Genomic DNA, 15,243 nt, shown 5'->3' on the forward strand with positions numbered 1-15,243 from the left:
AAGGGAAAAATAAGGAACAACTGTTACAATATGTAACATGCAGCATCCATTGTCTAATCTCTAAGATGCGAAGCACACTCTGATTTCGGTTTATGAGGGGCAAACAGTCCTTCAGCTAAAATCTCTACCAGCCCTTCTTTCAAAGAAGATGCAAGACTGAAGTGCCTGATGAACAGGTTTGAAATGATGCAGTAGAGCTACTGATGGGCACAGGGTGTGGTTTTGTGTCTTCCAGATCAACTGCACCTTGGTGTGGTCTGGCTGGCAGAAAAAACCATGATGTGACAGAGGAGGATGAACTGGGTGTTTGCCTCCTGGGTGAATAAAACCACGTAACTTCAGGTCTTCTCTTCCCGTGATGCTGCTTGCTAATTAGACTGTCAGTGGGAACCTTTGAGAGCTAAATAGAATAGACCCAACCCTCCCTCTAAGGTAATTAAAAACATTAGCCCCTGGCTGATAACTAACTCACTAATTTCCTCCTGTTTGAGAAAACTTTATAAAAAACTCCTGAGCTGTTTGTGTACCAGGACAGCCACTTGCACAGATGTTTCCTGTCCACTGACCTTTCAGAGTTGTGAGAAGATGTCATAGGAAGGAGAAATCTGTTTGAAATTCTGGAAGCCTGTTTAGTTGATTTGTTTTGTTTTGTTTTGTTTTGGGTTTTTTTTTGGGTTTTTTTTTTTTGTTTTGTTTTGTTTGTTTGTGTGATGGGGAAAAACTATCTCCAAATTATTTAAAAAAGCATAATAAACCACAGAAGTGTTCTGGTAGACCAGTAGATCAGAGGGTAGAGGCAAAGCTTTAGTGATGCTGAATGTCAGGCTGGTGGTACCTATTATTCTGCCTCAACAGCTCACAGATTAGGAGGACAGTGGCAAACCTAGAGCAATCTCTCCTCCCCCGGTCATTCCCAGTGATAACATCGTGTGCCTGGAGCTGCAGCTGCTCTGTTGTGTTTGACAGGTCCAGCTGTGTCTGTGTTCTAGGTCTGAGCACATTAATGCTGGTGCTGTCCGCAGTAGAGTCCTGTGATTTTAATTACACAATGTACAAGGAGGTGTGTCCTTCATGGGTTTAAATCTTCTGCATAGCAATTTCACAGCTGCCTCTAGGAATGACAAATACTAAATTTTTTGCCTCCTTTTTGATGCTATAGACAGATAAACATTGCAGAAATTGGCCTCTGCCTCTTCTGAATTTCAGAGGCAGCACAGAGCAGAGAGCCATGAGCCACTGAGGATCGTGACGTAGTGCAAACTTTCACACAGACATGGTGGCATTTAGAGTTGGTTTGGAGCAACAGCAGCTTCAGCATGGCATTTCCTTCCCTTAAGAGGCAATTAAACTGTAATCTCACAGAGAGGTGCCAGATCTGGAGACCTCATGGAAATCTGCAGGGGGAGGTTTCTGCAGTGACCTTTGTCTAATGATCTAATTAAGGGATACAAACTCCCTGATGCTCTCTGTGATGGGCACAGTTCAGCAGGCAGCAGAATGGGCTCTGCACTTTGCTCCTGTCGTGCTGAGGGATCAGGCTGCTGGCCTGCTGCTCTTCTCATGGATGCTGCTTGAGTGCCTTCCCCCAAGGACCAGTCCCAACCTAAATCCTTTGAAACCTCTATGGAATATTCCCACCCTTCACACCTTTTTTCAGGCATTCTCACGTGGAGAAAAGCTCCTTGTAAGCAGTGTGACTCACCACACTGACCTGCTTCAGGGCAGGATGTGGTGGCACCAAAGCCCAGCCTTGGTGGGTGCAAGGGTGCCTGAGACAGATTTCTTAGGGCTGAAACCAGAGTCAGGAACTGACAGTGGGAAAAGACAAGCAGGAAATGTTTTCTCACATTCATAAATTTCTGTCCTTAACTAATTTCTGAATTCAGCAGAAGCTGGGAACAAACATTTTCTCCCAGAGGAATATTATTTCTAGTCAGCATAGGGTTGGGATCTTTCCTCTAAAAAAGGCAGGGCTTCCCAGTTCCTGGCAAGTTTGAAGCTAGAAACCATCAGTCTGGCAGAAACCCCTTGGCAAATCATGAATGCTCATGAGCTATCAAAGCTCTGCAAGGAAATGAATCTGCTCTGATTTATACCGGTGGGAAATCTAGCCTTTAATTTCAGTTCTTGAATTAGCAGTTGTTTTAATCACATGAATGCAGTCTGCTAGTTGTCAGGGCCACATATGCAAAACACAGAATTACTGCTTCAGTGGAGCCTGAAAAATGTAGCATTTCAGTAAAGGCTTTTTTTGGGGGCTTGTGGACCATTAAGAAGAAAGTGTGATGGAGAGTCATGCAACAGCCAAAAGGAAGCAGGAGCAGCCTTCTTCATCAGTGCTTTGTGCAATTAGGGCACAACTGACAGATCGTTCAGTATTAATTGGCCCCTTTGGAGCCTGAGCTTTATGAATGCTGTTACACAATGTGAGAGCAGTGGGCTCCAATCAATGGCCCTGACTGTCTGGTCCCCTCTGACAGCCACAGTTCCTCCACAAACATGGCTTATTGCAGTGTTCCTGCTGGACTCTGGGGTGCTACACCAGGGATGAGTTCAGCCACTCTGGTTCTCTACCCAGCAGCAGGCAGCAAACACTGAGCACCAGTTCTGCCACACGTGGAACTGTCTCTCTCAGAGATGCCAGGGGGAGATTTTCTCCACAAAATCTTCCATTGTACACTCTCTCATCACTTTTCTGGTAGGGTTGAGTACACTGAGCCATTTTGAACTTCATGTTACAGGTCCAGGGAATCCCTAGAGGAGACACTGCATCTCTGGGAAGGTCTGAAATGAGATTTCCCAGTTGATTCTGTCTATAAGCCCAGGCAATCAACCCATCTGATCAGTGCTGGTTTTCTGATATCCTCCTGCCCTATTGCTCAAGCCATGCTGTGTGCTGTTTGCATTACTCAAGCTCAGGAGAAAACAGAGTTGTCTTCCTCAGCAGAGACTGAACTCCTTTGTGTGAAGTTTGGTTTTGCCTGAATTTCTAGGATGACCTGTAAAGTGAAATGCAATAGGGTGCAGTAGAAGATGCTGCTGTATTAAGAATCCTAAGGCTGAAGTGGTGCCTGGAGAACAGAGAGAAGTGTTCATGCCTCCTCAGTGATTTCTCTCTTTGACCTTTGTTTTTCACTACCTCTGTTACCTTTCTCCTCTCTCCTCTCTCTCACATGAAAGCAACAATCTGAAAGAGAGGGGAACGTGATTGATGTTCAGTGAGCTCCAGCCTGGTTCATAAAGGATTCTTCAGCAATAAATTGGAGAAGAGCCTGTGCTCAGCTGTCACTGGCAGCAGCCAGGCTGGTTACAGCAGTGGGAGCATGGAGAGCAGAGAACAGCTGAGTGTCAGCACGTCTTAAGCTCTGGGAGAATTACCTCTACTCCATCCAGTGCTCAGCTCACAGTTTGCCATGTCCCCTGTGCTCACCAGCTCTGCAAAGAGACGGAGATTGGCCCATTAATGCGGTAGTTAAGATCTGGCTGTGCTTAAAACAGGGTCTAGCATGAGGCGTGGTTTAAGACCAAGTGCCTCGAAGTGTAGCATAGATCTGCTTGCTCGTTTGAAACATCAGTTTTACGTCTGGGGGCTTTTTATTTATTTATTTATTCATTCATTCATCAATATTTATTTGTTTATTTATTGATTGGTTGATTGATTAGCACCTCCCCACACTCCGGACATTGCACCTCTCACCGCCGGCCGCCCAGCACGGACTCCCCGCACGAATCCCTCCGGCATCCCCCCACCATCCAAAGGCACGGCACACCGGCTGTATTTCTTTTTTTAATTACTCGTTACGTGCTTTTCAAACCTTTGAGAGATCCGTGCCTCGCTGCAGCCTGGGCGAGCCCTCATCCCGTTCCTTCCCATCCGGCGCTGTCTCCGCTCCCCGCCCCGGCGCTGACCCTCGCTGAGATGCGCTCCGGGGATTTTCCTCTCCCTGGGGGAAAAATGGGCTGTTCTGCTCCGGGCACCTCTGTCAGCTGAAGGGGGCGGGAGCTGCAGCCTTGAAGTAGAAAAGGAAGAAGGAAAAGCAGCGGGGCGAGGACGAGCGGTGCCGGACAGCGGTGGGCGGTGGGCTGAGCCTCCCGGGCAGCACCGCGGGCTCGGCGGGAGGAGGAGGAGGCAGGAGAGGATGCGGCGGGGCAGGGATGCTGCGGCTGGGCACACATCTGCCTAAGGAGAGCAGCATCGTCCTCTGAGGGGAGGAAGAAAGTGGGGGGAAAGCGGTGGAGCTCGCCCAGAGCCCGCGGAGCCCTGCCGAGGACTGACACCCCTGCAAAGTTTCCCCAGCTCGGTGATGAGAGGGGAGGGGGGATGTGAGATCCTTCTCCCCGTAGAGCACAGCTGGGCTTCCATCCCCGGTTCTGCTGGGACTGGCCGTGGCTTTGTCATCCCCGACTGAAGGGTGAAGGTGAGACCCAGGGCAGCCGCTCTCTCCATCGCCTTCCCTGGCTCCAGGCTCCAGCCCAGGTAAGTATCCTCCCCTTCCAGACACCGAGGCTCTCTCTGGCCCTGCCTGAGAGTTTCCCAGCAGTTTGCACAGGAAAAAAAAAGTCTCGTGCTTCTCCTGGCAGCTAAATATTTCGTGCCTGTGTGTTTGTGAGCCTGCCTGTGTGTGGGGTGGGTGTAGCTGTCTGACTGCAATTTCAGTTTGCTGATCACTGTCATTATTTTTCTGTGCCATCACACCTCTGGAAAGGGGACTCATCTGTGGTCTGTCAAATATTTTCGTTGTACTGCTGCACTGAGAGGTGTGGAAGGATGACAGCTCAATTTCTCTCCACTACAACTAAGAGGGAAGCGTGCTTAGCTGTTATTGCTGCTGCTGCTGCTGCTATGGCTTTAAACAATGTGCCTAAAATGCTGGCTGAATATGTCAGTATGCCCTTCAAGCTCTAGGAACTCTCAGAGAAATGGATGAAAGTCTGTCTTTGTGCCCCTGAGAGTATAGGGAGGGATGGCTATTCCCCTGGAAGGAATCATTATAGCCTCTGGATTTCCATCATGCCAGCTTGAGCGTGCAGCTTTTATTTTTGCACAGCAGTGCTTGCAGTAGTGCATTTCAAGATGAAATATTGTTTGGAGAAGAAACCTACACTCTAACTGATAAGAAAAGAACCTGTTTGAAACAAAGAGCCTGAAGAGAACTTTTTCCACTCCTGATGGAACAGAAGTTGGTAATTTTGATCAGAATAATTTGGCTGAAAAGTTGGTAATTTTTTAAGCCATTGATTTCACTGTAGTGAAAGGTAAAAGCTGCCAGATATCTTCAGGCAGGTCAGCAGTGGGAGCTGACCCACATCAGCCCATCCTTGTGGCTAAGAAGGGGATGGAGAAGCATCAGCCTGTGCTTTAGGAGATGACAGAAGAGCAAAGATGCTTCTGTTGTACATGACAGTCAGGATAAACACGGACTTTATTTTGTCATGGGGCCCTGTTAGGTAGAGGATAGTGTAAGGCATTCTGTGGCTTTGGTTTCTTTTATGCTTTATCCTCCACTGCTCTGTTGGCTTTCTCAGCCCCATGTCATCTGGTGGTCTAACAGGAATGCCTCTTGTATAATCCCTGATGTTTCATATGGAGATCAAGACAAAAGCAACCACTGATCTACTTTCTGTGTGTTCCCAGTCCAAACATTTCTATGTGCTATTAGTTACCCTGTGGTGTGTGTGCAGATCATGTTCTGGCCCTGCAATCATGCTTGACTTCCACGATCTTCTGATGGGAGAGGTTCCAGGCAGGAATCTCCAGCGAGTCCATTGTTTTCTGCTGGGAAAGGTCCATTACCCCATGTAGGTGCTGCAAGAAAAGATGAGGGGAAAGAAGTTTTGCCTTGGACACAGCATGGCCAGAACATTTCTAGTGCAGCTGCAGAGAGGGTGTGACAAGCTTAAGCCCCTGTGCTCAGGGATCTGTAATGATGAACAAAAATTACCAGGCAGAGGAAATGAGCTATGAGGGACCATGCTGGGTGATATCTCTGCAGCCCCGAAAGCAACCAGAAACCACAGGGTCTCTTTGGAGTGGCTACAGGTGCCCACTGACGGATGGGATGGGCAACAGGCTGAAGCTCCTCTTGAAAAATCTCAGGGGCAGCCAGACCTCTGGTGATGCCTTGCCTAAGAGCAGAAGCAGCTGGAATGTTTAGTGTCCTTCTGGAGCCCAGCTGCCTGGCTCTTCCAGGAGGGAGAATTCCTTCACACTGGAAGCAGGTGAGCACTGAGAAGCCAGGAGGAAGAAAGCTGATGGAGTGAATCTGTGCTGTTTTTTAACAATGAGAAGCCCCCCACAGTTCCCTGGGGAGAATGTGAGGCAAACCAAGGAGAAGAGCCACACTGGGCTGTCTGCAGCCTCTGTGTGCTAAAGGTTTGGGCTGGCATCTGCAGGAGCTGGTCTGCAAACAGTGCCAAAACCTGTCTTTAACCAGAAGCTATCGTGCTGCTGGTCCAGGGCTGGTGAAAGAAGCAGAATCAGGGCTCCAGCCCCATCAGCATGCCAGGGTTCCCAGGCAGAACACAAGGACACTGCTAGGTAAACATGGATGTGTGTTAGCCTGGATGATGGAGAAAATGCCCTTTCTCTCTCACACGCTCTCAGTATCCTGAAAAATCTTTGCCTGCTGAGAGGCCTCTCCCCAGCCAGGCATCCCCAGCTGAGGAAGGATTTAATCCTGTGATGCACCTGTCCCTGTCAGCTCCAGCTGTCTCACTGAATAGGAAGTCTGCTGAAAGTTGACTGCTGCACACATTCAGGTCTAAACAAAAACCCAAGCCAAGGAAATGAGATATGACACCTGACAGAGCAGCAGAGAGCTTTGCCTCAGCTGGAGTTGCCATAAAATTTTATAACCTAGGAAACATGTTGAAAATGCCCGGCTGATCCCACTGGCGTGTTTCAGTGTGATGGGTGATGGCTTATTATTTGTTTTTGCTTTTTGTTTGTTTGTTTTGTGGTTTTTTGTGGTTTTGTTTGGTTTTGGGAGGTTTGGTTTTTGTTTGCTTTGTTTTTTGTTTAATTTAGTGGCTACATAGTGTTGATAACACAACAGAGATTCTTGGTTCTTGCCATAGAAACTGAGTGGTATCAGTTTTTTGCTGACAATACTTTTGAAAGGGATTTGACAGGAGAGGAGGAAAAAAGCTAGGGAGCTAGGCAGGAGAGGAAGGAAGAACAGCCTGCTATTGTTTGCAATCCAGCTGGGAAGAGAAATGCTCTCCTGCCTGTAAAATCAAAGACATCACCAGCAAACTGCTGACAAATTGGCTTCTGGCAATTTGACTTCCCAGCAAGTATGGCAAACACAAATCCAGCTCTCATCACATCCAATAATCTCCTCCATGGAGAAGCTGCTACTGCCAGTTAGAGCTGTGTTACTGCCTTGGGTCCTAGACAGATCCCCACACAGACTCTTTTTCAACTTCAGCATCTCAGTTTCCATGAGCCTCCATCCTGGAGCTGATACTGCTCATGCTCAAGCCTTATAGAATTTGGGTTTATGGCTGCCAAGGCAAACAAGATTCCCAGTCCCCTTCTGTGGGGTCTCCTGTGATCACACAAAAGATGGTGGGATACATGGTAGAAAGCATGGTCTAGCTGACAAAACACCCACATTTGCTCCATTTTATTACAGACTTGTGTGACTGACAGGGTGTCATTCAGCTTCTGTGGATGGCTTTTGTATCACTCAGCATCCAAGTGTTACCTGCTCGAGGGATCCCAGCGTTGCCTCTCTAGTCAGCTCAGCCTCCCAGTATAGACATTTTTGGGATGTTCTGGGTCATCTTCTGGGCCCTTTTATTCCCCACTGGCTGGAAAGGCAATCTGGATGTCTCATTTCAATTACTGGAGAACTGAGACAAGGAGCAAAGTGTCCCCCTTTCTGTCACAATTGTGGACCATTACCCATTCAAAAACACATCACCCTGGTACTGCAGCGAGGGATGTTCAGGGCAGTGCTGGATTCTGTTCTTTTGGGCAGGTGGTGTGTGGGTGGTGACAACCCTGTGAGACCACTATGGCACAGCCTCTGGCCACGGCACGCTCGGATTCACTTGGGCATCATCCACACGGATAGCAAAGGACATGGAGCACAGAGAGTGACCACATGTGGCCCCCACAGTCAGGGAGAGTTCAGCCTTGGAAGCAGGCTGGGATTTGTGCTTAGCTGCTGGCACCAGCAAGCCCAGGGGAGATGCTGGTCTCCAGGAATGGTGGGGGAAAGGTGCTTTGGTTAATTGCTCTCACAGCTGCTTCTTCATTCCTCTCCAGGATTTCAAGGCAACAAGAGACTGGAAACCGCCTTCTCAACACAGCATTCACCCTGTGAGGACTGAGGTGACCTCCAAGACTCTTCCCAGCATGTTCAGTGAAAAGAGCAGTGCCTCTTTGACCCAAAAACCCACTCAGAAAAAGACCCGACCCCAGGGCCTCCCCTCCCCTGCTCTCTGCTGTGCCTGTGGACTCTGCATCATGCTAGCAGGGATCAACATCACCTTAGTGGGAGCATTTGCCTTTGGGACCTTCCTCCCTGTGAACAACCCTCCCATCATCATCGGACCCATCTTGTTGGTGGTGGCCTTCACGTTCTTCGGTGCCTGCTGCATCTGCAGCCGGAGGCCCCCAGCCCACGGGGCCCGGAAATCCAAACCAGGTTCTAACATTGGGCTGATCAAACCTGGCAACACGGCCTTTGAAATTGAAACCAGCGAGCACACGGTGCAGGACACCACCGCTGTCCAGCTCAGCCCCACAAACTCCCCCATCTCCTCCAAGAAGTCCACGCCGGTTCACGAGAACGCCAAGGCTTGCAAACTCTTCACCATGGAAGGCAACGGGCCAGTGGCCAAATACAGCACGGGGGGAGAGGCCATCCAGCTCAACCTGCCCAGGGACCTGGCCACGTCCTAAACCCGGGCAAAGATTTTGTCAGCAGCCAGCCAAACGCTGCAGCGGGTGGGCTGGAAATGTGCCATCAGTCAGAGGTGTGGGGAAGGTGCTTGTGAAAAGCCAGCAGACAGCCAGGTCTCTCTGAACCACTTTAACGGAGATGCATGCAACAGCAGGGAAAAAAAGAAAAAAAAAAATCCAGATTTTTGCTGAAACATGCCCATTATACAGTTTTAAAAAGAAAACTGGTAATGATGCTGCTGTGAAAAGATGATCTCTGTTCCTGGAAATATGCTGCCATTTCTGGGGAGCAGATAGGAAGAGGGGAATGAATTAATTTGTCTGCTCTAATGTGGAAATGTGACAGTTGGAAGGAGAGACTACATGGGACTGACAAATGACAGCTCTTTCTTCTCAGAAGTGAAGCAATTCTTGGACATAAAAGAAGCAGGAATGCAGTAAATTACAGCTTGCTGCCACTCAGTCACAAGAAGATTTCAGCATTTTTAGTGCCAGACTTTTTGGCAGTAGGGACAAAGCTATGTCTTTGCTACTGAAAAACAGTGTGAAACCATCTCTCCTATGTCAAAAATTGCTGCCCCATCTTGCCCTCCTTCGAGTGATTTTACTGCCCATTCTAAGAGAAGGAACCACAAGGATCACCACCAGCACTGGTATTTTCCTCTCATGTTAATGAGCTTGAGCTGCAGCTGTGCTACTCCTCACAGTGTATTTCTTGGAAGATCAGTCAGGCTGAATCCTTGGGGATAAGCTCCTGGGGTAACCAGAGACTAACAGGAGCCTGCAAATTTAATTTTTGGGCCGTGATTATGTATCGAGTACTAGGCAACATTCTTCCCTTATTTTTGTGGAAGGCTGGCCTGGGACACGCCTCGGGGCAGGGGGTAGATGACTGTATGGACTTCAGAATAGCTGTGCTGGAAGATGGTGACTGCACCACCTTCCCTGAAGTGACTGTGAGATCCAGTGCCCAGGAGTGGATCCTTGCTGCAGGAAATGGGCTGCTCAGTGCGCTCATGGGCTTGCAAAGCAGTGGGATGAGTTTGCAGAAGAGAATGTATCAAGAGCTGTTCCAAGCAAAGACACCCCCTCTGCCTCAGAAAGACCCAAATCTGATGGAATAATGCTGCAAAGGATTTGTGTTCTTCTCTGGGTGACTCTGGCTGGGAACACGGTGCTGTGCTGAAGGGCTTTGCTCTGACTCCTGTGCACATGTGGGATCTGGGACCAGTATGAGGAAGGACAAGCACTGCTAGGCAGGACTTGTATGTGCAGCAACAAGAGAGTGGATTTTGAGTAGGAATGGCTGCACAGGTCCTCTGTTTATGGTTACTCTATATTTGAAATGAGGTTTTTGGGACTTTGAGTGACAAGGAAATCATCTGGACCGTAGCACATCAGTGGCCCAGCTAGCCCAGAATCCAATATATGACAAGGCTGAGAGCAAGGTCTGGAGAGGAACATAAAGACAGGGGGAAACCAGGATGCTGCTTGCCAGAAGTGCTTTCCCAGCTTCCAATGTGCTATTGCTTAGGAGCTTCCTGAGCTGGAAATGGTGCCTGTGTGTAGCAGCCCTGAATGGATTTCTCCCCATGAAATAATCCATTTGCACCTTGGCTGTCTCTCAGTTCTCATCATTTGTGATCCTGCAACAGAGAGTTGCACACTTTGGCTTATTTTCATTCTGCATCCTAGTACCTCCCTTTGATGGCTCAAACTTCCCAGGTTAGAAGGGTCAGCAAACAGCCCATGCCCTCACCATCACTTGGGTTTTCTGAGATGTGTTTTCCATGTCATGTTCCCTCCAATAATCTCTCTCTTACAGTACTTCACATCTCTTGTAGCCAGAGGGAGGAAACACTTCCCATTTAGCGCAGCACCAGTTGCTTGCTCGGCTGAGACAACACAGCGCTGAGGTTTTATCCATCAGAACTCCACGTAGAGAGAGGTGGGAGAGCTGAAGGGGAAGTGCTGGAGCAGAGAGAGGTGCTGTGGCATGGCCAAGGCTCCCCTTGGCCAGCAGGTACCTCTGTGTGGCCAGGCTGTGAGAGCCATGTGGGTGCTGGGCCACGGACCACATGTGGCCATGTGGGAGCTGCAGAGAAAGGCCATGGTGCTTGCAGAGGCCATGCAGGAGGTGTCCTGGTTGCTCTGGGGAGCCCCTGGGAAGCTGGGGAGGATGAGGTTGAATGGAAGTAATTCCTTGACAAAAGGTTAACCACAGAGTTGTAATGTGAGTCCTCGAGTCCTCCAGCAGTTCGCTGACTCCCACAGCTCCTTCTCCACCAATGAATTACATCTTGATTTTAGCAGGGCGGGTCTGTACTGACTAGGAGGAGAAGAGGCAGGTTTGGGAGAAGGGTGTTTGTGTAGGGCTGGGTAGATGCAGGTTCAAGTCTTTGGTACAGCCTCCAGGTCCTGGGCAAGGCATTGATTTGTGCTGTGAGAGGCAAGCACCTGCTCCCAGCCCCTCGGAAAGCTGCTGTAAGGATGAGCATTGCCAAGGGCAGGGCTGGTATTGGCACACATGGATGAAGAAGTTGCTCTGAGGTGGATGGGTCTGCACGGCCTGATCCCTGTGTGATCTCCCTGAGTGCTCATTTCCTCGGGGAGCTCTGCCCCCAGCACTGCCTGCCCTTTGGAATGCAGGAGCTGCTGTGCTGAGAAAAAAGCTCCCTCGATTTTTGCCTGCCCGTGAGTGCTGTAGCAATTAAGCAGAACAGCTTGCTGGTGTAGGTTTGATTCCCAGCTTGATGGCCTCACTAGCATACAACAGCTTGGAAGTCTTTTAGAGACATTTTCCATGTGAATATGGTTCCTGCAAGAGTTTTCTTTGAGCACTCAGAGCCAATTAGTAAAATCAAGTGATAACCACACAATTCCTTTCTTTGTTCACGGAAGCCTTGAAAGCCAGGACTGGAGAGTATCCTGGAATCACTCCTTACCACAGCTGCCCTGTGAAATGCTACCAGAGGTGGATAATACAATGTCTGACCAAGAGATGACAACAGCAGAGGTGTAGGTGTCTGGGCAGGCAGAGGTGTAGGATCAGAGTGAGATGCTGATGCCCTGGTGTGGTGGGTTGCATGGCCCAGCAAGGTGGCCATGATGAACATCAGCTGCCTTCCTGCTCTTGCTTTCTTCTGTCTTTTGTAATTTCCACGTCTGTCTGTCTGCTCACCCCCATGATCAGCTGTGCCTGATGTTGCTGTGAATCTTGTGCCTCCTTGTGTAGTGGGAGATAAGGAGAGTTCCTAGTTCTCCCAGTCAGCATTTCTGGTGTGAGTCTTTTTTAAAAAATTGCTATTTCTGTGTGTGCAATGTGGAATTTGGAAAAGAGAGACACATTAAAATAATGACACTCAGAAAGCATTTGGCCTGCCTGCTTTTTCATTCTAACAACCACCTTCTCCTTTATCCCCAGACTGTGTGTGCCTCAATCCTGTCTGTGTTCATTTTGCCTCGTTCTCTTCACTCTCCTGCTTGATTTCCCAGACAGTGCAAGCAGCTGCAAGGAAGAAGTGTCCCTAAGAATTCACATTGCCTCTCAAATGCCACTTTTCCTTGGAGTCCTGGTTGCCTAACACTAGTCCCACTGCAGACTCCCACTACCATTGCTGTGACTAACACAGGAATAACCAAATCCAGCCATTTTTGGCTGCAGGTGTGTGTTTAACCCCGAGTTGGGTATCTGAACAGGCCAGATGTGAACTGGGGCCTCTGGGATCTCAGGGACACAGGAGGAGCAGAGCTGTGGGCTGGGGTGGGTGAGGACTGTGGACTGTTCTGATTCAGTGTCTCTGAATCAGAGAGGGCTGGACTGGATTATTTCAGCTGATCCTCCCCAGCCCTGGGTAGAGATGATATTTAATTTATGGTGCAGGGGAGGGAGCTGTATCTGTGTGAGCCTGTGTGTGTCCAGGGTTGGTGCCATCACCTTTCCGTGCTCATTCTGGGCTTAGCCCAACATGGTCTCCTGGAGATGAGTCAAGGAGGGATGGCACAGTGAGAATAAAGAGGATTTGAGAGCCTTGCAAATTCACCTCGTCAAAGGGCTTCTCTCCCGTGTGCAGCCAAGTGATTTGAGATGAGAGGAAATCTCCCCATTCCAGGCAGCCTGGCTGGTTAAAGACCTGAGAAATTAGCTGGCTAAGAAGGCTCCACTGACAATGTGTGTAAAATGAAAACCTTTTTCCTTCAGAAAGGATTTTTTTGAAGCTCCCTGGAAAGGTTTTTCCTTTTTAAAAAGTGAGGCCAGAGCAAAAAGCACAGCAGAGAGTTTGCTGAGCATCCGCTGCCATCCTCCTGGACTTGCAGCCTGTAGCATTCCTGCTACAGGAATTCCTGCTACAGCAGCTGCTCTGCACTAACCCGAGCTTCTCTTTCCATCTGGAAGAATAAACCAGAAACATTCTATGAAATGTACCTAGCTTTTTCTAATTTCCAGCCCAAATTTATCTGTGGCTGGATTATTTCCTTTTATCCTTGTATCAACAATGGCTTTTAACCTCCTGGAAATGTTTATCCCTGAAACATTTTAGGTTTGCTGCAGATCTCCTGGAGCTTTTCTTTCAATGGGCTGAGCTGACTGATTCCTTCCATCCTTCCCTCCTGTAAAATGCTTCCCTTTGCCCAGGAGCCCTTACTTCTCTCTGCCTTATTCCTCTGATTTTGGCTCAGGAGCTCCATGAATGCTCCTGAACAGCCATTCTTTTGCAAGACTCCCAAGTCCACAGCGAAGTACAAACCTTCCAGATCTGTCTTGTGCAAGAAAACGGACATTTTCCTTGGATAAGGAAAGGAAGAGGGGAAAAGAAGTCCCTGAAACAGCAAAAACATCCATGAAAATGTGAAATTTCCATTTGCAGAGTCTCTCTGTTAAAAAAAAATAAAATGAGCTTTTATGTCATTAGTCTCCATTGAGTCCATGGCAAATGTGCTCAATTTAAATGTTGAAAGGCTGTTTTTCTCCAACTGTCAGATGTTGTCGGCCCAGCTGAGCTTTCAGCAGCCATGGGAGAGACCCTCAGACACCGCCAGCACCCCCACCACAACATGCTCTAGGAGAGGTTTGAGAATTTGTTTAAAACTCCTGGATTTCAGACTTATGGCTCCAAGGAGCTCCTAGTTTGGGGTGGCCCTGCCACATGTCCCCAGGGTGATGTGAAGCCACAGCAGATGTCCATCCTCTCCAGCAGCACAGCCCTCTGAATGCCTCAAGGATGTGAAGCAGCTCCCTGCTGCTGCCTCGCACAGTTTGCTCTCACACACTTCCTGAGGAAGCCAGGAGCTTGACTTCTTTAATTTCAAAATTAATTTGAAGACCTTGGAGATTGACCCCATGCAGTGGTGGCCACTCTGGAGGTTTCTGCAGTCCCAGCTGCCCCCAGTGCTGACCCAGAGAGCTCCAGCAAGGAGGTGACCACAGTGAACCCCCCAGGCTGCAGAAGGCAGCTGGGCCACCAGAGCTGGTCAGCCAGGACTGCTCCACACAGGCTCCTTCCCATGGCTCTGTTCCATCTCTTTTACAAAGCCTGGGCAGAGGAGATTTCGCTGTTTCCACCAGCACAATCCTGCTACTCATCATCACCCTCAGCCTGTCTCTGCAGGACCTGCACACACTGACCTGGCGTGGAATCCTCAGAGCACAGACCTCCTCCAGGCCTGGGAGGACAGATGATGTTTTTCAAGGCATTCACACACAGAGTTCCCAGGAGCTTTTCCAGGGAGCCCAAAGTCATCTGGAAATTTTGATTTCTTCAAATTGGCCTGTCCTGAGAATACACTGGTTCTCATGATGCTTTTGCCAGGAAATAAACTTCCCAGGTTCCAGATGAAATTTCCGACCCAAACACTTGAGTGTTGCTCTGTTACTCAATCCTCCAGGCACCCCTAAAAAAAGATCTCGCTGAACTCTGTCTCCACATAAGGACCAAACTTCAAAGGCAGCTTTGGGACTACAGCTCCTTATCAGACCCCCTGTTTTCAATCAAATCCAAAAAGCCAGATTTCTCTGCAACAGTGCTTTTAATGAGCCATGCCTCCGAAGATCTGTGTACCCTCCCCAAACCATCTCAGTAGGTTTCTCCTGCTGAAATCTTCACTGGAGTTTCTCACATCCATCTGCTGTGGCAGCGAATACAACTTCATACATAGTGCTCTGGCCTGGTGCCAGATGGATATTTGATGAAGTTATAAAGTCAGACAGAAAAATGATTTCTTCTGCTGGTATGTAGGCAGAAAAGATGCTTCTTTTGGAGACAAATCCCTCTCTGTTGTTACCTCAGCATGAGAAATCAGTATGATCTATAGATATCTTTTCATCTCCA

The 15,243-nt window shown here is 48.7% G+C and overlaps 1 protein-coding gene across 1 annotated transcript; it reads left to right on the forward strand.

Annotated features, from left to right (window-relative positions):
* The first annotated feature begins 3,891 nt into the window (after positions 1–3,891).
* Positions 3,892–13,823, forward strand: TMEM275 (transmembrane protein 275). Its single transcript, XM_032749857.3, has 2 exons — positions 3,892–4,477; positions 8,276–13,823. Exon 2 carries the CDS (start codon positions 8,366–8,368, stop codon positions 8,912–8,914), a length of 549 nt encoding a protein of 182 aa, XP_032605748.1. The 5' UTR covers positions 3,892–4,477; positions 8,276–8,365; the 3' UTR covers positions 8,915–13,823.
* The last annotated feature ends 1,420 nt before the right edge of the window (positions 13,824–15,243 follow it).

Source organism: Taeniopygia guttata, chromosome 8 (genome assembly GCF_048771995.1).
Source record: "Taeniopygia guttata chromosome 8, bTaeGut7.mat, whole genome shotgun sequence".
Lineage (NCBI taxonomy): Eukaryota > Metazoa > Chordata > Aves > Passeriformes > Estrildidae > Taeniopygia > Taeniopygia guttata.